Source organism: Melanostigma gelatinosum (genome assembly GCF_949748355.1).
Source record: "Melanostigma gelatinosum genome assembly, chromosome: 8".
Taxonomy (NCBI): Eukaryota; Metazoa; Chordata; class Actinopteri; order Perciformes; family Zoarcidae; genus Melanostigma; species Melanostigma gelatinosum.
Genome location: NC_136641.1, coordinates 10,461,827 through 10,486,758, shown reverse-complemented (window position 1 = coordinate 10,486,758; position 24,932 = coordinate 10,461,827). Strand labels below are relative to the sequence as shown.

General features: G+C 42.6%; 3 protein-coding genes across 5 annotated transcripts; 1 reads left to right on the top strand and 2 right to left on the bottom strand.

The window, feature by feature from the left end:
* Positions 1-86: 86 nt before the first annotated feature.
* ifrd2 (interferon-related developmental regulator 2) lies at positions 87-10,702 on the bottom strand. Of its 2 annotated transcripts, XM_079273270.1 has the most exons (13): positions 10,083-10,702; positions 8,910-8,966; positions 6,161-6,277; positions 5,635-5,719; positions 5,375-5,499; positions 5,092-5,249; positions 3,344-3,397; positions 2,869-3,047; positions 2,639-2,747; positions 2,368-2,502; positions 2,119-2,247; positions 1,765-1,857; positions 87-1,574 (listed from the first exon to the last, which is right to left on the bottom strand). In XM_079273270.1, the coding sequence occupies exons 1-13, from the start codon at positions 10,123-10,125 to the stop codon at positions 1,494-1,496; spliced, it is 1,365 nt and encodes a 454-aa protein (XP_079129396.1). In that variant the 5' UTR covers positions 10,126-10,702; the 3' UTR covers positions 87-1,493. The 2 variants fall into 2 exon arrangements, with proteins under 2 accessions (XP_079129396.1, XP_079129397.1); XM_079273271.1 differs by lacking the exon at positions 8,910-8,966.
* Positions 10,703-12,889: 2,187 nt separating this feature from the next.
* amt (aminomethyltransferase) lies at positions 12,890-20,273 on the bottom strand. The gene is made up of 9 exons (XM_079273437.1): positions 20,088-20,273; positions 18,425-18,592; positions 18,115-18,195; positions 17,519-17,650; positions 17,338-17,416; positions 16,673-16,818; positions 15,471-15,651; positions 15,128-15,283; positions 12,890-14,598 (listed from the first exon to the last, which is right to left on the bottom strand). Exons 1-9 carry the CDS (start codon positions 20,211-20,213, stop codon positions 14,423-14,425), a joined length of 1,245 nt encoding a protein of 414 aa, XP_079129563.1. The 5' UTR covers positions 20,214-20,273; the 3' UTR covers positions 12,890-14,422.
* A 1,659-nt stretch (positions 20,274-21,932) lies between these two features.
* Positions 21,933-24,922, top strand: LOC306780475 (uncharacterized protein). Of its 2 annotated transcripts, XM_079272868.1 has the most exons (5): positions 21,933-22,204; positions 22,678-22,731; positions 22,923-23,226; positions 24,075-24,293; positions 24,391-24,922. In XM_079272868.1, exons 3-5 carry the CDS (start codon positions 23,097-23,099, stop codon positions 24,525-24,527), a joined length of 486 nt encoding a protein of 161 aa, XP_079128994.1. In that variant the 5' UTR covers positions 21,933-22,204; positions 22,678-22,731; positions 22,923-23,096; the 3' UTR covers positions 24,528-24,922. The 2 variants fall into 2 exon arrangements, with proteins under 2 accessions (XP_079128994.1, XP_079128993.1); XM_079272867.1 differs by lacking the exon at positions 22,678-22,731.
* Positions 24,923-24,932: the final 10 nt, after the last annotated feature.

Below are 24,932 nucleotides of genomic sequence, written 5' to 3'. Positions count from 1 at the left end.
CACCAAATTCCAGTCTTTCCAGGACAGAAACAACCACCATCTCCTCACACAACGACATTTGTTGACATTACAAAAGACAAAAGAAACATGCTTAAATAATCTTTATTTCATTTGATCCATCTTCTGTCCATGTGCCGTAACACCGGAACCCCTGATGAGTCCGTTTGGTGCTGCTGTAGCATGTCCAGGGGGTCAGACCTGCTTCAACAGCACAAACTGTGAAAGCTGATGAGGTTTTCACCAAGGTACTGAAATTCCCAGGCAACTGTTAAGTGTCATTTTTAAATTAAGTATAACCAAAAACAGCTGAACCACCATTACAAACAAACCCGTTCAACATGTGAACAGCAGCTTTGGTTAGTGGCCTGTATGTATTTACTGCTCAGAGGAAAGAAATCATTAAAATGTATCTAATGATTCAAGTACACATCTTACCACAAATCCCTATGCAGTCTATCTGCAATGCATGCACATGATAGATTGTACGAGTCACCCACTTGCATTAAAAAATATACATGACAAAAATTCCCCATTCATTGGTGTCCGGAAACAGTTCTTCGCATTTTTAAAGTTTCTTAAAAATCAAACAGTACTGCTCTTATAATAAATTACAATTATCCACCAGAAATAGTTAAAACGTTTTCTCCTCTCAAAAAATATCAATACAAATATGACATTACCTTCCTTAATCAGGCATCTTTTGTTTGTGTTTTGTATGCGTTTTATTTCATGATGTTAATTTAAAAAATAATTAAAACACTCTCTCTCACACACACACACGTTCTTTTAGGTCACATTGTTTGTAAAGTCAGTTTCTGGTTTTGGCAGTTGGAAGTAGCCACTCTGGGTGTAAAGACAAGAGGGTGAACGAGGGAATAATGAGGAACATTTAGCCGACAGTGGAGAAGAGTTTTCCAGAATGTCACCGTGGCTGTTTGTGCCTTTTTGTCACAGAAGTTTATGCTCGAACATTAAACTGCCCTTAACATTAAGCTTCCCTTAAGTGAACCAGATTCAAGGATATTAATCAATTTCCTGCATTTCTGCATTTTACTTCTTACACTCCTTTTTTGTGTTTTAAATGACTATTTTTAATGTTTCTTAATTGTTTTAAAATCTCCTTTTTTGCCTTGTGTTTTGATGTTTTTAAATGGTTTTATGTGAAGCACTTTGAATTGCCTTGTTGTTGAAATGTGCTGTACAAATGAACTTGCCTTGCCCAGTATTTGTGAAATATGATGATTGGAAAATGGATGGTTAAAAAAGGCGAACGGCTGCGAGGAGGAATAGTGAAATTGCCTTCAACAGTGGGAGCTAATAATATAAATGTTGGCCATCTTGAATCTCGAGAATTAGTTTAAAAGTAAGGAGCATGAGTGAAAAGCCCCGTTGAGGGTTTGTTGAGTCTTTATGTCAGCTGAAGTGTTGAAGGCATCATTATAGCTCAAGGAGTTCCTTGCATACCATCCAGTCGGTCCATCCCCATCCTTCTCTCACATGACGTCGGCCCGTTTGTCCCGGACTTTGTTCCTCTGTTTCGTCCTGGCCTTGAAGGCAGCAGAGTTGAAAAGATGCTGTTGAAGAAGAAGACTAACAGATGAGCGCAACAATGTTTTTCTTCTCAAGCTGTAATCACACTGGATGCCTTTCTATATTTTGCGCCACGTGTAGCTGAACAAGGATGCAGCATAAATGCAAAACTGAAAATTGCAATGACACACTCCGGGGTTAGGTTGTTGCAGTGAGCAGAAGAGATGCCGTTACCTTCTCAAATCTAGAGATCTTGTTGGCTTTGACCGCGGCGTCCAGGATGAGGGGCGGGCCGAGGCCAAAGATGTCTCTCAGTAGTGGGTTGAACTGCACCACAACAAAAAAACAAAAACACTGAAATTAAGTATTGTGTCCAACTGTGAAACTATTGATTTTGCCGTTTTGTGTTTATGTAATGGCGAGACCTTCAACAGTCAAAAAACAATTGTGGGGAAGCAAATGAGTGGATCAAGATGACAGCTTTGAAAATCTCCTATTCACCTTCAACAGCCTCTAAAATATGGAGAACGTAATGGAGTAAACTGTGTAAAGTCATCTTGCCTACCAAGGACCAGTGTGTTTGCTGACCTGTAGATGGTGTCTGACTCCGGACTCCAGGATCTCTTTGAAGGCATCGTAGATTCGTCTCCTCATCCAGCTGTCGATGTAAACGCTCTCCACTCCAAACCTGATCGTCTCCTCGGTGAAGTCCTCGCTCTGCAGGAGCAGAGAGGAAACATCACAAAGTCACACAACTGGAAATCTTAGGAACCATTTTATTAATACAGAAGTAGAATCATTCACTACAAATATCATCGTTGCAGCTATGAAACAAACCTCGATGTAATGTAGCACGTCTCTGAAGACGGAGCGCTGTTTCCGCCGGTCGTTCTTGGCTCGATGCTTATTGCTGTCTGTGGCTAAACTCTTCAGACATTCACACATACTTTCACTGTCCTCCACCTCAAAGTCCTACACACAAGAGACACAATTGTAGCATAGAAATCTCATATTAAGACCAGAAATACAACAGCTATGGGTTTAATGGTAAAAGAAAGGTACTCAATTGTGTGTGTGTGTGTGTGTGTGTGTGTGTGCGCGTGTTCACCTCGTCTATATCTCGTCTGAGCTCCACCAGCAGGGCGATGGTCTCTCCCACTGTTATCCTGTAGTTGACGTCACTGCTCTGCAGACACGCCTGCAGTTTGGGGAGGTGACTACAGAGAGGGCAAGAGAGGGAGAGAACCGCTGTTGGGATTTATCAAAATGTCACAACCACCAAACTAAAACAGAGCTAAACTGACGCAGAACAGTTTGGACACAGTTTGTTCCACTCACAGGTCAAGCAGCACAGCCAGTCGAGACGCAGGACAGAGGGTGACCAGCAGCGACCAGGCCTGCAGGGCGGCGTTGTGTAGGGCTGGACTGCCGGGTTTGGGTGTGGGCAGCGTCCCCTCTCTGTTGGGGTAAGACGCTGTGAACACGCTCTCCAGCAGGGGCAACGACTTGATCAAGTCCTGGAGAGGTTCAGTGGAGATGTTGAGGGGAAGAAGGCAGAGAAATGAGGGACGAGAAGACGAGCTGTTGATGTATAACAAACACTATTGATCAATACCACTATTGCATTATCCCAGATAATAGAGCACATTTGATAGGATTTTATCTGGGAGATTTTGCAGAAGGCTTTTGTTGCATGATATATTGTAGTGTGTGGAGGTAACAACAGGTTAACAGAACTATGTGCACCACTAGCAGTCAAACAAGAGTAATGAGATCATGATGGATTCAGCCTTTGAGAGCAAGTTGTTCTCACCTCTCCTTCTTCAGAGGTAGAGACATAACAGCACACCCCCAGAGCTCTGGCACACTGATGGAGAAAAATGAAAGTCAAATAACCAGACATTTACTCAAACAAGGACAAAGAGCGAAGCAGGGATTACCCAGATGCTAAGCTTGCAACATCAAAGCTCATATGACCATTGCAATAGAGTTGCTACCATGATCCTAATGCAATTTGTTATTCAAATAGCCTCGTCAACCCTGAAGTTCTTATGGTTTGTTAATGTTTTGCCTCAACAGACTACAACAATGGCAGGAAGAGTGAGGTCAGCTGGGTGGAAGAAGTGCTTTTCAGAAGTTGCACTGAATCAACTAGTACAGGGGTGGGCAAACTTTTTGGCTCGGGGGCCACATTGAGTTTTAAAATTTGACAGACGGGCCGGGCCAGTAGCAGATGAATGGAGTGTTTGTGCGAACTAACATAAATTACAAGTAAAAGCCATGTCCTAAAAAGTAACTTGCATTTAATTTCAGTGGGGACAGTGTTGTTGGTCACCCTTTTCAACCAGTGCGTCAACGTTTGGTGTCAGTTTGGTTGTGGCAATTCTCAGAACAGATCTGAGGTGTTCATCAGTTAACTGGGATCTTACACGGTATTTTTTTATTGCATAAATGCATATTTTATCAGGCACTTCCTTATTTAAGCAGTCATTTTTGACACAGAGTTTTTTGTGTAAAGGTTAATGACTGTGGTCTTTTTAGCAGTTTGATTCTTTGAAGGGATCATACACATCACTGGTCTGCAGGATCCTGACCAGCGGTGAACAGCTGTTTGTGTGGAGTGTCTTCCGTTTCTTCCTGTTTCATTCACCTACATTCCCCTGGGTCCTAAGCCCCTCCCTGTACAGATTCTTATCACCCTCTTTGCACCAATGTACATTTATAACAAATACCACGCATATGACACAGTAATCAGTGTTGCATATGTGTCAAACTCTATCGGTGCATCTCCAGTCTGTCTTTGTTCATCCTGCATCGCTCTGTTCTGTTCTTTAATGTAACGTTACTGGAGTGACGGAGCCTCTCCCAGCTGTTAGCAGACTGTTGTGCTAGCAGGCTCGCAAGCGAGCTGTACCGAGCATGCAGTTCGGCGGTGAAATTTTAGAAATGTACAATTATTAGTGTTATAAATTGTTTATGTGTCAGACTGTTGTGTGCTCTGGTGTTTTTCTCTGTTAAAGAGCGTTAGTTGTGGGTTGTTAATTGTTGTGTTATAAAGTTATGACCACTAGAGTTAAGACCTACTAGAGTTCCCTCTCAATACATATAAGACAACTAGCGCTGACAGCGGAAAAGAATACATTTAGCTGCCTGTTGAAAGCAGACAGCAGTTGTTTCGGCTGTGCACCGGTATAATGGTGTGTGAAGAATTCATACCATACCGGAAATAAAAAAACGGTATACTGCCCAGCCCCAGTCTTTATTATACTTTGGGCAATTTTGTACCAATATCTGACGGGCCGGATTAAAAGGCCCAACGGGCCGTAGTTTGCCCATGCCTGAACTAGTCGCTTAACCAGATGTTTTTGGCTTTGTTATTGTCACATTGCCGAGTTTTCAGCTGCAGTCCGTGTAACTCATTTAGGATCCAGCATTTGCACATGGCGTGCATATGTGCGAGCCGACGTGCGTTTCAGGTTCTATTTTCTGCTCGTCTTGTCATGTTTTTCCACGAGTTTCTGGAAATGAAAGATATCAGAGAATGTTTATGTGATGACTCACACTCTGGCGGACTGCTACGCTGGCACTGTTGTCAATTAGAATTGCGGTGAAGATGGGGCGAAGCATCTTGAAGCCCTCCTCTGCCTCGTCTCCACCCCCCAGCTGGATACAGAGCAGGGTGAAGACCGTGGCCGCCGCTGCCTGCTCCTCCACGCCACCTAAAAAAGGGAAAAGAAGGGTTTTTTAATCTGTTAAACTGCAGTTGTTTTTGACTGCGTTGCTGTTCCACCTTGGGAGACAGAGGATGAAATGTTGTATGCACTAGCAGGTTATTTCCCCTTACCCTTTTTAAGGCTCCTTTCCAGGCAGTCGCTGATGGTGAGGCGTCTCTCTGTCAGGAAGTCATACAGCACTCTGGAGGAGAAGGCCTGTCGCAACGACTCCAGACCTGCTAGACGCGTCTTAGCGCTGAGAGACCGAGCGACAGAGAGAGGGGACCATGTGTTAACATCTCTCACAGTCTGGTGTTGCAGCATCACGTTGCATGTCTTTCTGTTCATTCCTGACATTTCCTATTTCTAATGACAAAGAAACAACACTCGCCTCTTATCCATCAGGTTGTCTATGCACTGCTTTAGTTTGTCATCTGTCTCTTCCTGGGCCGTCAGCTCATCCACCTGCTCCCCTCCTGTGTTGGGCAAGTCAACACACAGGGTTTGGTTAACTGTATTCAACTGTAATGCTTCGATTTAGGGTCATGCGAGTTTTACTGTCCCAACACCAAAGAATGTGCGTTAGTGGAGAGCGGGGCCCTCCTTCAGTCAGAAGATCGTGGTTCGATCCCCGGCTCGTTGCATGTCGATGTGTCCTTGAGCAAGAGACTCAACCCCAAAATTGCTCCCGTAGCTGTTCCTACGGTGAGCGAATGTGATAGAATCTGAATATTAAGTCGCTTTGGATAAAAGCGTCTGCTAAACAACTGTAATGTAATGTAATGAATATGCTATTAGGAAGCGAAATGTAGTAATATGTTGGCTGTGTTCATTTCCTTTCGTGTATGTAAGCAGTACCATGGCCATCATCAAAAAATAAATAAACGTGTATGTATTATCTGCATTTATGTACAAACCTACGGCCTCTTCCACCACAGAAGTGCATTCGCTGGCACTGCTGCAGTGGCTGAGAATATCAGACGTCGGCTCGTCATCGCTGGCACCGGACTCTCCCTTCACCCCGTTTCTAACACCTGGAGACAGAAGAAGAGACGGAGGGGGAAACAGTGAGGCGAGGGGATAATAAGGGAGAGAGGACAAAATAGCAGAAACACTTTACACTAGAATGCCGTCACATAGAAGACAGACGTCTTCTATGTAGCATCGAACCACCTACTGAGAAACTACAAAGTGTCTACACAAGACTGACTGGACTCCACCGACGATGCTATATTTAAACTTTACTATATTTAAACATGACTCGTATCTGGGGAAGCTACACCTCTGCAGTTTGCAGGGTCTGATTATCACGGTGTTAATAATCAGGATAATCAGAAGGATATTCTATGTGTTTATTGATACTGGGCGGTAATTTGTGTTGTTATTGTTTCCACACAGCTCCGCCCCTGTGTGTGTGTGTGTAGTATGTCAGTTCGTTACACCGAGTCTGAGCCCAACACGGGGTAAGAGCCAGGCAGGCTAAGCTAAGCTAAGCAGGGTTCCTGCTGGCTCAGGACTTTCTACTGTGGGGGGGATTACTGGAGACCAGAGAGGCAATTCACTTATTCATTCATTCAGTGTGTACAATCCAGAATGGTCAGACTGTGTGTGCGTGTGTGTGTGTGTGTTCAGGTCAACCAGGACAGTCGAGGTCACTTTGAGTGTTGCAGCAATGCCACGTGGAAGTTGTAGTTGCAATTTACTTTCCCCATGAAAAACATTATCAGACAATAGCAACAGGCTCGACGCTAAATATACTGTAACTATGACAACTAGCAACATTTTGTCTGATATTATTCAGCTAAATCCATCTGTGCTCATGACAAGTCCAGAGAAGAGTTCAAAATGAGTGACTGGAAGCAGGACTACGTTTGAGCTCATAACGTGTAAACTGAGAAGACTCAATTGTCGTTGTCCGACTTGCTATTCTGGTTTTTCTTTTAATTATAAAAGTTAAGCATCCAGGGTGGAAGATGTTTTCAGCCACAAGACAAATACAGCTGAATGTCTGCTGTGTGTGACTAATTTACCACAATGCACTTTAATGTATTCTTCTGAAAACGCTATTGCGAGGAAAATAGTGACCGTAGCAGTAAAAACTGATTAAACCTGTTTGAACAATGAAGCTTTAACTCCTTCACACGTTACTGTTGGCTGCTGCTTTTGAAACATTTTACAAATGAGCTGACTGGATAATTAAATCAATGCCAGACCTGTGCTGCACTGTAATGACACAATAGTTGCGGTCCAATTAATAGCTACCGTTTGACTCACGTCAGCATATTACACTGGTTGTAAGTTAGCGTGTACTTCTGAACTGGATAACCAGCTTTTCATTGCCAGAAGATAAACCTAAATGCAGCCCTGACAACCCTGCCTTCCTTACGTAATATTCTGATTCCTGCAGCCGCTCTCTTTCACATCGCTACCGTTGGCAGAGGAGAGAACACAGGTGCGGGCCTGTATCAGTCATTTATTTCCCAGTCATCATCCTTGACCCACCGGCGGCTCAACAGGTCACTTTAAAGCTACGCAAACACACAGCTACATGGCTTCCCACGCAGACCTGCCCACACACAGCACAGTTATGATAAGCGTGAGCTCCCTGCCACGACTCACGCGTCGCCTCCGCTTTGCTACTTCCTGCTTACATAGCAATCACCGAGGAAGAGGATCTGCTGACGGACCCAAATCCCAAGTCCAAGCCAAAGGGGTGAGCTGGAGGTAGTTTGAGTCCCTTGGCCGTGGCCTTGTAGTACAAGCTGGGATACTAAATTAACCTGTGATCTCTCTACAAGCTGTTACCGAACGACAACTTCGCAAGTGCAACATCAGATACTGTCCAATTTGCCATCTGTAGAGATTTGTGGAAACTTGCAGATTTGAACTCGTAATCAACCAATCAATGAAACGTCACTTGTACAAGTATTAAAAACGAAATAAACACAAGGCAGCAGTAAGGCAATGTGGGATGGGGAAGCCACAAAGAATAATGACGACACAATAACAAAACAAACCAACTCCTCAGTGTATCGTGCAGTGAGGCCATTTGAAAACAGTGTCAAGAATGTCACACTGGCACGATATGCACATAATGTATTCACATAAGAGAGAGAGAGAGAGAACCAAGTCACTCCAGGAAGCAACGACTGCATGAATCCAAACTTTTCTGGTGAGAAAAAGAGGTTGGCTGATCGGAGAGATTTCAACCACAACGGTGCGATGGGTGCACACTCGGACTTAAGCAAAGTATACGGTGCCGATGCAAGACTAGATGAAAGCAGCCAATCGTAAGTGTGGGTAAACTTTCTTTACAGTCATGTGCCGTTTGTGTTTTAAACAGCCATCAAAAGCATGATGGTGGGGGAGGGCGTGTTCAAGCATGACATGCACGGTGACTTAAGAAACTCAAGCAATGAAGGGATTGCAAACCCACAAAGAGGCCGTGAGTAAGTCAACCAGTCAGTCAGTAAAGTGAGCAGCCAGGGCAGGTAATGTATGAGGAGGGTGAAGTTTAAACATGTCAGTGCAGCTGGAAAAACAACACGGGGAGTTTAGCACGAGAGAGGCCAGTGGGTTTACGGCATGCACTGTAGTGACGTTCAAGAGCGCCTGGACAAGCCTTAAGCGGGACGCGAAGCTGGGGTCAAGTGTCAGAGGAGTTACCTTTCGGCGAGGCTTTAGCCGACAGCTGCAGCTGAAGAACCTCCTGACGAAGAGAGCCTGGAGATGGCGTATGGACGATGAATGGATGGGTAAAGGGTGTATAGAGTGGCGCAAGAATGGTGGACGGAATGAATGCAAAGATAGGTCAAATGCAGGGATGACCATGACGGGGTAGAAAACATCAGAAGTGAGCACCATTTCCCTGGAACTTTGCATGAGAAAATACTGATGCATAATTAACAATGTTGAAAACTCAGAAGGCTTGAATCATACAATTGACACAGATGTGCAAATACTACTTATCGTAGTCAATGTCTGTTATAGTTCCCAATGAGTCTATTTTTAATCTGTAAAGCAATTAGCAGAAATCTATATCTCTCGAAACTGTATATGAGAGTTAGCGCGTGCGTGTATTTCCCGGGTTACGTAACTCCACGCAACGTGAGGAGGCTGTCACTGTTGGCTTTATATACATCCATGTCTGTAACACCCTTACAGGCGCATGCATGCATGGTCCGCAACACTACTGTACAACGATTGAAACGTGCAACTGTGTATTCCGAGCTGCAATTTAACTGCACGAAAACGAACTCGAATCATGTGCAATTAAAGACCCTGTTGTTGCACACATTGGTCCTCTTCATCGCAGTTTCTCCAAAGTTACGTTACCTGTACTAAGCAGCACATGGCTGCTAAAAATAACCTACAGTTAACTTTAACCCGGCAAGTGTAGCTTTAGCAAATCAGGGCCCTGAACGCTGGCAGATATTATCGGTTAACCGTAAACGAATCACACTTTCTTCAGCTCTTCAACGATGTTTTAACTTATTGTATAAACACAGTATAGTGAGTGGCTTCAACATAAATGTCACAAACACAAGCTTAGCTAACGTTACATCACTATGAGCCACATGGCAGTCTGGAAAACCTATTTAAGTCAAGTGGCTAAAGTTAGAGGAGCAACCAGCTGTGACGTTATCGCTGTTTTTAAATCATGCCACGTGGAAAAGATACCCAGACCAGTAATGTAACTGTTACAGCTAACGTTAGGTTAGTGTGGCTTAACGAGAAAGGTGTTGCATACAAGCTTTACAGCGAGCATTAGCACTTCAATCGTAAATGCCATATTCAGGCATTACATTCTTGGTGAGTTAGCATGGCTGATACACTTACCCGGCTTGCTGGAGCCACGTTTCCCTTTTTTACTCCGTGGCATTTTGAGTCGCGCTTCGATCCAGTTCACAACAAAGCTAGCAGAGGTTAGCTCGCGAAAGTTAGCCTGCTTTCAGTCAAACTGTGAAGTCTACTCCTCACAGATTTGACAGTAGGTGTGAAAGTGGCAGCAGCAGCGGGCTGTGTGTTCTCCGTGGTTTATCTTGACAGCTAGGTACATTTCACAGAATTACACCCTCTCTCACACTTTTGTTGACACTTCGGCTAACGTTGGCTAGCGTCCTTCACGAGCACCAACCACCGAGCACGCTCAGCAAACTCCCCGCTTTCTCCAGTGTTGGAATAAAAAAATGGCGAAAAAGTCACTTTCTTCAACAGTTTTCACGATGTATTATCTGTGATGGTCCCCCGCTAATCTATACCTAATACCAGGTTGGGAGAGTGAGTAATTGCCAAAGTGTTTGGGACGGAGTTTCGAGCACGTTGCTGTCGCCAAGCCCACCATCTTCCTCTCAGTAACTACTGATCAAACCGGCTGCCGGGGTTGCCAGTTTAGTTTTGCTAGCATCCCCCGTTTCCAGTGTTTAAACCGCAAAACTAACCCCATATGTGATGCATGAAGCAGGTTTCTAGATGAATGTGAGTTCAGTGATTAGTCTTATTCTGAGAGATGACCACATTTGAGTGAGTTAAGTCAGAATTCTGGGTAAATATATATATAGTAGAAAATCAAAAATAACTCATACTGTTGAAATATATATATATATATATAAAAGAATAGTGAATAAAACAATACTCTGAGATAGATTTGTAAATATAATATTAACTATTTGTGAAGCACCTTTCATGCAAGCAATGCAGCCCAAAGTGCTTTTAAACAAAGGGGGATAGACATAGAATTAATATAAACGAAAAAGTAAATAAATTCAGTGGAGGTCATTTGAGATTTATTAAACCGAAACTCTACAATTTGGAACCAGGCAGAAAACTGCCCTGGAAAAAACAAAGTGTGGTGCTGTGAGGGTTCTCATAACACACACCACAGTCCTTGCTTCTAAATCTACCACCCACTGAAAATAATGATAAAAAGTAACGTAGAAAATATAAAAAATCGGTGTAAATCACAACACTGACATCAAGTCTGCATTTTGAGCGTTTTTTGGTCATTGCTCTACCCCAAACCCATATACGCCACAATTTGATCTTTGGGAAAGTCAAAATTGTGAGACAAATGATGAGACACTCAGGGCTCTAATCTTGTTCCATATCCGTGGGCCAATTTTTTTGCCAGACTGACTGACCACCAATGTTCCCTCTAAGCTGCGCGCTTGAGCAATCGCGCACTGCTCGCACATTCTCAGCGCACAAGAAAATCTATGCAGCGCATAAAATAAAATTCAACATAAACGTATTAATTAATATCTAATATTAGTCCTAATCTTATCTAATCAATTAAACCAATAATAATAATAATAATTTTGTTTTCTGTACTATTTTGCAACGTAACTCAGTGAGTGACAGGTGTCCAGCCAATGATACGATTCGGTTCACTTACGCTACGCAGCCAATCATAGCATTGACACTATTGCCCTGCCCATTCACGCCGTGCAGGTTAGCTAGCTAACAACAGTGCGGCGGAGTTACGAGACGCAAATGCTAACCCCTTATCATGGCGAAACGAACGGGCAGCGACACATCCACTCACCAAGCCATTGGAAAAAAGAAATGTGGTTCTTTTAAGATGGAATGGCTGTCGGAGTATGTTCAAATAGAAGAACAAGCGGTGAAACTGGGTGAGATTTCTTCTTTTTCGAGGGGGAAGGGTCTACTCTGCAAAACATGCAGCGAAGCTAAAGTAGCAAATGAGTTTTCCGAGGGAAAAATGTGGACTGAATGGAAGTTGGACTACCTCAAGCGTCACATTCAGCAGAAAAAACTAAAAATAAAATCAAAACAACATCCAGAAATCGTCTTGAAGTGGCACATTTGGACCAGCTGATGCGCATAAAGTCAAAGCAAGAAGCAGACGAAGCCATCAACCTGGACAAAGTGTACAACCATTGGAGAAGTGAGAAGGACAGACGTGAAAAATAAGGTAAAATTTAAGTCAGATTTGTGCATATTCTAGTGACATTTATTAAGATGTTTTACTTATGGATATTAATCATTAAATTATGTTACTATTAGATAATTTATGGGTAGTAGAAATGATAATAAAAAACTGAGTAATTACATATTTTACAGACAGAGTTACAGGAATTTACACTGTATCACAAGCTACAGCACACGTCATTGTGCAAAATGTGAATGTTTTAATGTGAACAAAATGTTATGTCTGAAAGGTGTATATGTATCATTTCTTCCAGAACAGGACCCTCACACAGGCCAAAGCAAGACTCTTCCCATGGCCAAAGCAAGACTCTTCCCATGGCCAAGCAGGACTCTCACATAAAACATACTACACATCTCATGAACAACAAGATTTTTGTCTTTTTCCTTTAAAGTTTGTCAAATCACTTATATTAAAAGTAAACTAGTGAAAATTGCTGCTGTAATTTGATTATTTTAATAAGCCATGTAACTTGCTATGATCCAAGGTTTTGAACAGGTGTGATACTGGTGTGTGGCCACAGCGTACTCTGATCAGAGCACATCTGATGTTGCTCACAGTGGTCCTCAGTGTGCTCAGGGAGCTTGTGTGTATGCCCAGACACATGAAAAATTAGAGGGAACATTGCTGACCACAGTAATGTGAAGAAGTGTCTTGTATTTAAAAAAAATGCTATTGTATTTTTAAATCAGTCCATTCAAGGCAAGGCAAGTTTATTTGTATAGCACATTTCAACAACAAGGTAATTCAAAGTGCTTCACATAAAACCATTAAAAGCATCAAAACATAAGGCAAAAGAAAAGGAGATTTAAAAACAATTAAATTCAGTCAAATCTGAGAGTGGGTCACAAGAAATGTTAAATAAATTTGTGCTTAACAGACAAAAGATATTTTTTATTCAAATAAACAGCTCCACAAAATGTTTACATGAACATTCAATTCAACTTTCAAATCAACAGTGACACAAAAGGTGCGCCTTACAGAGATGACAAAAAAACAAACCTATAAATCAGTAGTATTGTTTTTATATTAAGTATGTTGTCATTTTAACAAAATAATACATTCAGAGCTCAACAGAAAGTCCAAAGACAATGAAATTACATTTCATTCGGTGCCAGACAGAACACACATAATCACAATTAACATATTTTCCAATTATTTCAAGTTATCATTGTGCCACATGTAGCATAAACCTCTCTTTCAGGTTCATCACATTATGATAAAATAAGAAAGGTTTTATTTGATGTGGTTTATGACCAAATCAACAGAGCAAACTACAACTCCCTCAATTTCCCGCCAAACAAGAACTCCGTGAGAAAATCTCCCAATTAAAACAAAAATGCCAATTTCACAAACTAGAACTGACACGTTTGTGTTAATTGGTATATTTCAAAAAGATGGTTTGTGTTGGAAGGATTAGTAGCTGACCCTGTTTGACCTCCGTCGACCAAGCTGTTTACGACCGACAACAAACATGAACAGAAAGTTGACTCTGTGGGATTCGGAAGGCCTTGACAAAATGCAGACATGCAGTGATTTAACATCAGAAGGACCATTTGGAATCTCTTAGTTTTGGTTCAGTGGAAAAAAAGTAAATAATGTCCCGTTTCATTAGCTAAATTTATATACGACAACAAAAAAGTGAATTAAATCATTGTGTTTCATGGATCCAGTCTCAATGGTTCTGTTCTTACTTGAATCAGTTTAACCTGCTGTCCGCTTAGAAAGCATTAAAAGAAAAAACAGAAATTGGTCTACAACTAATATTAACAGAGCATCTAAGCCCATGACATCATACATTCTCTGACTCAACAATGCTGTTTGCAATTGATTTCATGCGCACGCATCCATATGTGAAACCGTGTTACTGGATGATGTATTTCTTTTTTTTTTGGAAAAAGGAGCAGGTAGCATACTAGCTGTGTGTAGAGTGACAGCCTGCTGTTAGAAATGTTTACACTTTAGCGTCTCAAAGACAAACTATAATGCATTTAATGTGCCACACAATGAAAGTGTCTGATCACATCAGAGCAGCACACATACTGTATCGTATAAAAGTTTAGCATTTTTTGGATTATCTCCTCTCAGAGGACTCATCAATGAAGACGTTCAGTCTTACACTGGTGTTGTAAGGGGACGGCATTGGTACATCTGGACAGAGTGCAGGAATGGTCCAGTGTCAGTATATGTACTGTGTACGTGTGTGTGTGTGTGTGTGTGTGTGTCCCTCCTATCCAGAATAGTAGTTGGTGGGGACAAAGGGCATCTTGCTGACGGAGGCGGGCACTGCTTTTTTCCTGACCTCGACCTGGATGGCTGTTCCGTTTTTAGCGAATGCCGCATCCACGTAACCCATGGCAACATTCTTTTTTAGGCAGGGAGACGGGCAGCCGCTGGTCACTTCACCTAAATAAAAGAAGAGGTCACACTTTGGAAATTTCTGTCTGAATCCCTTTCTGGCCAATCGATACTCGATCTTTGGCTGCTTACACATTACATTTCACTCGCTCATTCATTACGCCGCTATTTTGTTTTCAATATTAATATACATCACAACATGTGAAAATATGTTACAAAAACTGATTACTAGAATTGATATGCATTACATTGATATGGTACGTTTTGTATGATTCAAATTAAATTAGAAATATTAAAGAGACAATGTGTGGAATTTCAAATTGCGAACCCTAGTGGTAGTACCATGAAAGATACAATGCCTGTAAAAATTCTACACAATGTGGCTTCAACATAGACTCTATTTTGTGTCAGTGATAGTGCTGCGTGTTATTTTAAAACAATACTTAGCTTAAATTCTGTTCATTTTATTTCACGTCTACTCCAGCAATGATTTCCTTTCACCCGTGTTGGGCCACTCTTTAATTGAAATACCCAAGCTCCCTCATGTAAACCACTTCCGCCGTGTTTGCTTTCTGACCTATGACCTTTCCATCAGGGCTGAGTATGGGTGTGTGTTGCCTGACGGGGGGGCCGGTGGACACCAGGCCGACTCTCTTCCTCGCCGTCTTGGCTTTGATCTGGGGCACAATGATGTCAGCGCCGGGGAAATCCTTGGTCTGACGCCGACGCTTTCCTGCGCGTAAGAAGACAAAGCAACAGAGTGAACACGCAGAAGTAAAGTACTGAATGTAGTCGCTAACTGTGTCTCTCTGCCGTTTTGTGTTGAGCAGGTAGTGTAGAGTGGGTTTTTAGGGCCTCTTCACTGAACGTGAACGTTAAATCTTCATGCAAATATTTTGTAACGAAAACAGAAATCTTACCTATGGTCCACACTAGGCTGCCCTCCACAGGTGTGGTGGTCTCATCTATGTCATTCCCATAGAGACAAAGCCCCGCCTCCAGCCGTAGACTGTCCCTGGCGCCCAAACCACACAGCTTCACCTCGCCGTTAGCCAGCAGCTTCTCCGTCAGCTCCACCACTCTGGACTGAGGGACGGAGATCTGGAACACAGAGACACAGACAGATTGTAGAGATGGGTCTCCATCCAAGGAGTTTTAACTGGAAACAGCATTTTAACGCATCAATATTTGATGCGTTAAAATTAAATATATTAAATATTCAATAAATTAAATATTAAACATTAAATATATATATAAAACAGATGATGGATACAAGAAATGACATAGTGCATAGTTGTTTTACTATGCTGAGTAATTAATTAGGATCTTATTTTTACAGACCTCAAAATGTTCATGGAGTAAAAACAGAGTGAAAGATGAGTTGTGTGAAAGGAAAAAAATGAGACAAAGAGAAACAAACTCCCACATTCCCTCTGTTAGCCATCGAGAGACCCGCCCACATCCATCCTGAGATCTACAGAGGTCCAGCAGAGAGGGTGAAAACAGATAAATCCACGTAGTGAACCATTCATCTGGAAGCAGGCTGCAGGGTCTTCCAAACTGAATATCTAAAGAGCGTTAACAAATTAAATATCAAGATGATTATCGAGTGACAACAAATTGGAATTGAAACAAAACTGAACACACGACTGAGACTTGAGGTCTGTGTTTTGCGAGACGTTACGCATCATGTGCTCGGGCAAGTTAATCGTGGTTCAACTATCAGATTCACAGAAACACTTCTTCTGAACAGTTTCATCTTGTGTTTTCTTAGAAATAAAGTGATTCCTCTTACGAGAACAATTACACACAGAAAGAGGAAAAAGTGTACGTACACAACACATGTATTATTGTTTATTATCCTGTGACTGGGCTTTGTGGATAGCAATGTCTTTCTATTGGTACATTAGTGTGTCTGCTGCTCCATCAGTTTGGTTCAGACTGAAATATAAGAGAAAGTAGCGGCTTCATTATCTCCGCCAGGCGTTAGTCTGGAGGGAGATCATGCGTTCGGACAGGTGTGCATATCTTTCTGGAGACCTGCAATCACTGAGTGCACTTTTATAGATATTTATATATTTTTTTAAGTGTAGGAAGGAAGCAAAGAGAAAGAGATGCTGACCTCCACCCCGTCTTCTCCGGTATATCCGCAGCGAGTGACCCTGCAGCCAGGAATACCAAACACAGTGGCCACGGTGGAGTTCATGAAGGTCAGCTTAGAGAGGTCCTCCTTTAGCCCCTCCTGGAGCACCTGAGCCATGGATGGACCTGACAACACACAACACAACTGATGAACTATCTACATATACCACGGCATGGAGAGTCCGACACAGAGGAGGTCAACAAGCCAGAAAATAAAACAGCAATTAACAAAAGATTCAGTGTGGGGCAAAGAAAGAAAGTGAGATAATATTACTGTAACTGGGAGGAGAGGAATTAAATAGTAGTGAAATCCAGATAGAGGCAAGGGATATCTCAAAGAAAGAAGAGTCATTGAGTTATTGTGAAACTACTCTAATTTCTCTGAATAATATAAAATAACACGAACAGTTTGATGGTTGGTTAGTTGTTGATAACAAAGACGAAGAATACTACCAGCTTGGCACTATTGTGAGTTCAGGGAGTTCCTTCTGTTATAGGTTCCTTGAATAAAAACGAGAAGCAGGGCAGAAATGAGGAATGATGGGCTGACATGCGGGAGGGAAAAGACAGAAAGAGAGGAAGGACAGACACAAACAACAAAATAAGAGGTGTAGGAAAGTAAAGGAGTGAGGAAGAAGAGTTTACCTTGCAGAGCAATCAGCGCCTCATCGAGGAACTCCAGATCCACATCGAAACCTTCAGCTTTGAACTCTGCCAGCCTGGCCTACAGGCAAAACACACACACACACACACACACACACCTTCTATCAGTCTACCACACCCCAGACCCGTATGTCTACTACACACACTCTCTGTCTGCTCTTACCTTCATATGAGCCGAGTCCTTGTCGGAGCAGCCAGCGTTGGAGACGACGTAGAGGTAGCCCCGGTCCGTCCTTGTCACAATGAGGTCGTCAATAATCCCTCCTTTCTCAGTGGTGAAGAGGGACAACGTGCCCTGAGGGGTGAGGGGGAAAAGATGAGCGGGTGAATGTGTTACCTATGCAAGGCCCTGTTCACAATAGATGTGTCTTAGATGATCCAATCACAAAGCTGGTTATTTCCCAGAAGTTGGCACTAGCTATTCAAAATAACCAAAATGTGGAAAATGGTACAAAACGGTGTGATCATTCAGATAAAAATGCATTTTCCTCCACAACCAGTTTCAGTGAATGTTATAGACTTATTTATTATCACATGTACTCTCTCTTGCGACCCAAAGTAGAGCCACAAGGAGAGTAACACCAAACTTATATTCATCAGTCGGCCAGACCCACTCCAAATAAATGCTAATGTATCTGTTGAATGTATAAATAGCCAACTGTTAACAAACAAGTCCCCCACATACCAACTTAAAAAGGTGAGAATATGTCTAAAAAGTGTGTTTTTGTAGGTTCAACATGAAACAATCCTTCATCTCACTTGGTTGTCCTTGAGTTCCGCGATATCTGCAACTACGAGAGACTCCATGAACTTCACCCTGTCTTTGCCGTGGACTTTGGTCTGAGAGAAAAAACAGAAAAAGGACATTTTCAAACACAGCAATGAGATCTTTTCTTTTTCCGGTTGGTTGCTTCGTGGATCAAAACAAGTCTAATTGACAAAGTGCTGCATTTTACGATGATGATGTGTACTCTGTGACGTGCGAGTTTGTACACAGGTGTATATCTGTGTACCTGGGTTCAGGAGTGTACTGTATGTATTCGTGCGTGTTCGTTTACGCTGATCTCACCTGCAGCATGTGGCTGACATCAAAGATGGAGCAGTGCTCTCTGGTGTGCATGTGTGAGGCGATGTGACTGTCTTTGTATTGGACAGGCATACTCCAGCCTGCAAACTCCACCATCTTCCCCCCCCGCTCCCTGTGGAAGTCAAACAGCGGAGTCTTCTTCAAGGCGGCCTGGTGGGGAAATGAAACGCTATGCTGAGTGAACCGGAGAATAGAAACATATGGAATGCAGTATACGTACGTTTTGATGTATTCATTATAATACAAAATGGCATCAAAAAATGCATCTCAAGGGTGCTGTAATTTGGATATTTTAGTGTTTTGAAAAATGACATTGTATTTGTACTTAATTGTTTTATGGTATTTTTCAATGTAATGACAATCCAACCACTGGAACATATTGTATCACAATCCCAAGAGGATGCATACACTTGTCAAATGGTAGCGTGGCAGGTCAGTTGTTTCTACACACCCGTGTTCTGTTCTTTTGTGCACTGCCTTCTGACCTATGAACCCGCCGGTGAGGGGGGCTTATCAGCGCAGCAGCAGAAGTGCATTATGGGCAAGAGTGTGTCGGCACTTTACAGAACACTCAATTGTTTTTTTTTACGAAACTGTTCAAGTCCAAAGTCAGCTGTTAATTTAAGTGAACAAAGGAGAGGTGGTTGTTCTGGTTGTAATGCGCACAAACACGAACACACACACACACACACACACCTACAATTAATGAACTATAGATAACGGATGGCCACATGGTTAGGAGAGGGACTTTAGTCTTTTTACCCCTTTTTGCTTTGTGCAACACTCAAAGATATGCTGACTGGGGCTTTATAAAAAAAAAAGGATATAAAATTTAGAACTTGTATTTTGCGTAATTTTACTGATAATTTCATTCATCACCTCCTCAGTGATGTCATGAGTGCATTGCTGAACGATTGAATGAATGATCGTGGGTAAGTTCACACTTCAAAGCCCCACATTTAGTCAGCAGAGACAGCGCTCACAGCACTGTGGAGTCAGTCACTCGTGGTTTAAATAAAATAAAATCCTGTTGTGCAGCACAGTGAAGTGAAGCAGACAGAGGGAGGGAGGATGGCAGTCTGCCGGGACAGATGCACATTATGTCTGCATGAAACCACTGCTGCTGTCATTATTGTAATGTAGCAACACTAAAAGGAGGATTCCTGGACTGACGTTCAAATGTAACGGCTCTAACATAGTCTCCATGAACTACATTTTAGATATCATCCAGGAAATAAAACAATATGGCATAAAGCATTCTCTTAATTCATATTAAACCTACTACTGAGAACAATTAACACAGCATATGTCTACAACCTTTATATCTTATGATAAGACAAGTAATTAAGTAATTAATGCTATTTTAGGCTGCCTTGAAACATCTGGCCGGGGACAGCAGATGGAAAATGGATGCAGATGGAAATTAGCCTCTGGCTCACTTACAGTGTAACTGTTGATTAGTGTGCATTGTCCCTGAAAAATAAATAAATAAACACGTTGCACCACTGTGCCCAAATGATACTATTGATGTCCTCGTCCAGTCAGAAAACTGTGCCAAAGCTGCTTCATCCAAAGAGACGCACGAGCACTTTGGACAAGTTGTCGCTTGTTTTGCCGTGCGGCGCATACTTCACGGTGCACTTACGTCTCCGCTGGAAGCGTGCCTCTTCCCCGCATGTCCAGCAGCAGCCGCCCGCAGAAAACCATCCCTGGAAGCCCGCAGCACGAGCCCCGAACCCCCGACGCCGACCAGCAACCGAGCCCACATCATGCCTCCTGTTTCCCCCGCTGAGGTCTCACGCGCGCGCCCGTCTGACTGGCAACACTTCCGCTGTTCCACTAAACTCTCACTTTGGGATTCCTGCTCGCGTTCTGGCAAAAATACACGAAGCGGTAGCGATTGGCGGAAGGAGCAAAGACTTGTGGGATGTGTAGTTGATGAGTCTCACCTGCAGGAGTTCAAAGTTTGATGGCTCGCCTCTTATCAAGCAGCTAAGATAATACAGAAATAATGCTTTGCTTGGAGGCATAATTCCCCTTTTGCTTTTTGACCACGGATAAGATTATATGGATTATCTATAAGAGCCTTGTTAATCGGCTAAAGTAGTATAGTGTCGTGTTTTTTCAGAAAGCTTGATTATTTTAAAGTGGATCCCATAAACGTGACACTGTTTATGGCTTGTTAATTGAGAGTACTGTTTTTAAACGTGTTGCTTTGTTAAAGCTAGTATTAGACAGTTATTCATGTGGCTTGTGAGGGACAAACCTGATTAACTTCAGCCGAAAACTGACCAGGTGTACACCATGTGGTCCAAATATAGTCTGGACCACATATGCAGATTCAGCACCAAATAATGGAACAAGAATAAGACAACACATCTGTGACTTTGCACAAATCCAATGGAGGGAGTTCATTGGTCCACATGTCCCACAGGAGACAAAAAGGATTTATACGACCAGTAGGCCGTTTGATCGCCATAGTGTCTTTGACAGGACATTTAGTTATACTGTAATTTATGTGTCTTGTATAATTTTATTGAAATGCAATTGTTCTTAAAGGATGTGATATAAATGTAAGATGTGAAGAGTTAGAAGACCATCTCAGTTACCATTCTTCCACTGATTTTCTCCTTTTGAGGGCAGTGCTCAGGGCTGGAAAACAGGGCAAACTGCAAACTAACAAATTCCAAATCCTGGAGGGTTTTAAATGGCTTGTGCCTTAGATCACAGAGCCAACAGGATCCTCACACACAGCTGTTTTTTATTGTAGTTTTTTTAAATGTTGTTTTTTTAGAGGCCTCTCCATGTTGTTCTGTGCATACTTTACACCCCTTTATGTACTTCAGCAGCATTCATGTTTAAGATTAAAGCAGATATTCGACCATAAGTCTCCATTATGCTCATTCTACATATTTAATTTACTAATTTTATCTTAATCAAGTGGAAATCATACATCCAAGAGTTGGATTTTGCCAATTGTTATTTTCTTATTTACATACTGTGGAAATCAAGACATTTAATCTCATCTGTCGTTATTTTAAGTTCCCGAAAGCATAAGAGTTGTCTTTGCCCAGATAAAGTTATTTGAATGATATTTGTCCATGTGAGTTTTTATGAGTTTGTGTGTGTGTGTGTTTATCCTTTTGTACCCCATCATGCCCTCCATCCAGGTCATTGAGTCATCCTTTGGCCTGAGAGACTAATAATACCCCCATGCCTGCTGCTATTTTACGCCTGGAGGGCCAGCAGTGTTGGGCGTGTGTGTGAGCATGTTGGGGGTGGGGGTAATATGGCTGAGAAGACTTGCTCTCTCTCTCGCTCTCGCTCTCTCTCTCTCTCTACATTTATCTAGCTCACTCTACCTCTTTAGCAGGGCAGCTAAATCTGAACATGGACACAACCAAACATACTCAGTCGGAGGGGGTGGCACTGTGGCGTCCTACAGTTGCTCAGTGACACACACACACACACACACACACATTCATGAGGAGCGAGACCCTGAGGTGAAACCTGGAGGTTCCCTTTTGCTTTCATACATCAAGGACTTTATTGGAAACTCTTAATTTGAGTTTGTTTGGATTACTTTAGTCACTGTGTGGATATTCAATGTATCTCATTGCTGCTCCTGTGGGTGCGCACACATGTTTTGGTCATCGGGTGTCTGAGTGTGAGGGGACTGGGTGAACAAGAAGAACGACATACTGACAAGAATAAACAAGCAGACATAAACCCAACGCAGCTCTCATTTCGTGGAGACAGACGGTAAGTGGGAAGAGAAGAACAGTCTCTAGACCTATCTTATAAGGTTGTAAGGTAAATCAGGTAGTCAGGCAGTTAATCATCCACTCATTTATTCAGTTAGTTGTTAGATAGGTCCTGTACTGTCCTTTGATCCTTGATTCAAATACCAGCAACATCGTGCCTTTATGGGTTTGATCACCAGCTATTAATAGGTCTGATGAATCAGCTATTCCCATCACCCGTTTGTTTTGTCTTCAAATAGAAACCAAGTTGTTCTGTTTTGTTGCCCTCTCACGTGATACGTCCTTACATGCCGACCCACTGCTCTGTTTTTATTTTAACAAAAGAATATCCTTGAATTATTTCCCTCTTTTCTCTTCCACTTTCAGAAGCAACCATATTCGCACCTCTAGTAATTGGCAACATGGTATTTGAGATTTAGTTGGCATGAAACTAAATCAAAATAGGACAAACAATTCCATTTTCTAATGCAGGGCAAGAAAATGCAGACAAAAAGCATCGGCAGTAGCTGCTGTGTCTCCTATGAAGTAAGCAAGAAGTATTTAGTATTTAATGGTTCCAAATTTAAAATAGTACCAACATCAAAATAATGTTATTTTGTGTAGCTGACATTCCAATTACTAACGATATCCCAACAAAGTCAAAAGCCAGTTAAGTTATTCAGAGCCCAATTCCCTCACACACCATCTTAGTGGATGTTTTAATTTCTTTTTTTTAGGTGTTTCCTCTCATGGCATTCGGAAGCTAATACTGTGGAAAGCTGCATGGCACACTTTAGGAAGATTAAATAGCCTCCAGATATATTCCCTGGAAAGAAGGCGTTGACCAGTGGAGTGCCATCTTGAACCTTCTGGCAGTCGAACCATCTGTCCATCCCTCAAGAGGAGGCGAGATGTCGAGGCCTCCGTCCTCCCAGACGACCCCTCAGTTCCACAGGGTCAGCGACAGAGATCTCACCGAGATCGAGCTACATTCTGTGGATTCTATCAACGATCTCCACCGAACACACCCCGAACTCAAAGGTACAAACACACCCCCAACTCAAAGGTACAAACACACCCCCAACTCAAAGGTACAAACACACTCCGAACTCAAAGGTACAAACACAACCCCAACTCAAAGGTACAAACACACCCCCAACTCAAAGGTACAAACACACTCCGAACTCAAAGGTACAAACACACCCCCAACTCAAAGGTACAAACACACCCCCAACTCAAAGGTACAAACACACCCCGAACTCAAAGGTACAAACACACCCCCAACTCAAAGGTACAAACACACCCCCAACTCAAAGGTACAAACACACCCCGAACTCAAAGGTACAAACACACCCCCAACTCAAAGGTACAAACACACCCCCAACTCAAAGGTACAAACACACCCCCAACTCAAAGGTACAAACACACCCCCAACTCAAAGGTACAAACACACCCCGAACTCAAAGGTACAAACACACCCCCAACTCAAAGGTACAAACACACCCCCAACTCAAAGGTACAAACACACCCCGAACGCAGCCACAAAGATGCACACGCACTCTGAACACAGACGACAAAAAGATAGACACACACCCCGAACTCAACCACAAAGGTATACGCAAACTATGGACACAGCCAGAAAGGTACACACACACCTGATGCAGCCACAAAGGTATGCACACACACCCCGAAAGCAGCCCCCTGAATGCAGCCGCAAAGGTACACTCACACCCCCCAAACGCAGGCACAAAGGTACACACACACAAACAAACGCATCAAACACAGCCACACCGGCCCCCCAAAAAGGCCGCCAAGAAGGTCAACGCACACTTCGAACCAGCTACAAAAGTACAAACACACTGACATTGATCCGCTGTCTATGATTTCAGGGATGAGGCCTCCTCGTCCTGCTTACTCGCCCTCCTCGAATGGGAATCTCTACACAAGCGACACGACAACTGTCAATGAAAGAGGCCGTCCGATCAGCAGTAAATGGCAGAGTCGTCTACAGGATATGTTAACGCCCAGTTCATCGCATGCCTACGCTATGGGCTGTGCTATCATCACTCTGCTTCTGCTGACAGTGTTACTCATCTTCTACTTTTTGGGTGAGATACCGTATTCATTCGTTTCCCCTGATATCTCCTGGATATTTTGTATCTAACCCTCAATAGAGAAGCTGACAGTTTGTCTTTTTGCCTCCAGTCCAGCAGGGCGGCGCAGTCCGGACGCTGACTGAGGCAGTGAAGGAGAAAGAGGCCTCAGCTACACAGCTGTCACTGCTGATCCAGGAACTGCAGGCATTGAGACACAACCTGACAGCCATGAGAGGCGGGACATAAGAAAACTTTGACTTTCAATTGATTTGTCCTAAATGTTATCTGTGTTTCAAACTGGTAACTGAGGAACCCATTTAAGGTTTCTGAAAACATTTCCACTCTCTCCGGCCCTGGTAACTGTGTGTAAAGGAGCATATCTCATGACATTACATTCAATTAGACACATTGTAGTATTTAGCAAACTGATGATTCAGCATTATTGCTCATAATCATGTGTCAAGTGTTGCCATTGTGTCACAGAAATCTGATTCTAGTTTGTGCTGTCAGTCATTCTACACCACTGAGAAGGTAACATGTGTAACAACACACAGTAACAATTATTAAAATCCCATTTTCATGCATATTTCATATTACGAATTGTTTTTTGAAATTCTTTAAATGATGCAAATTAAACACAATTCACGAATC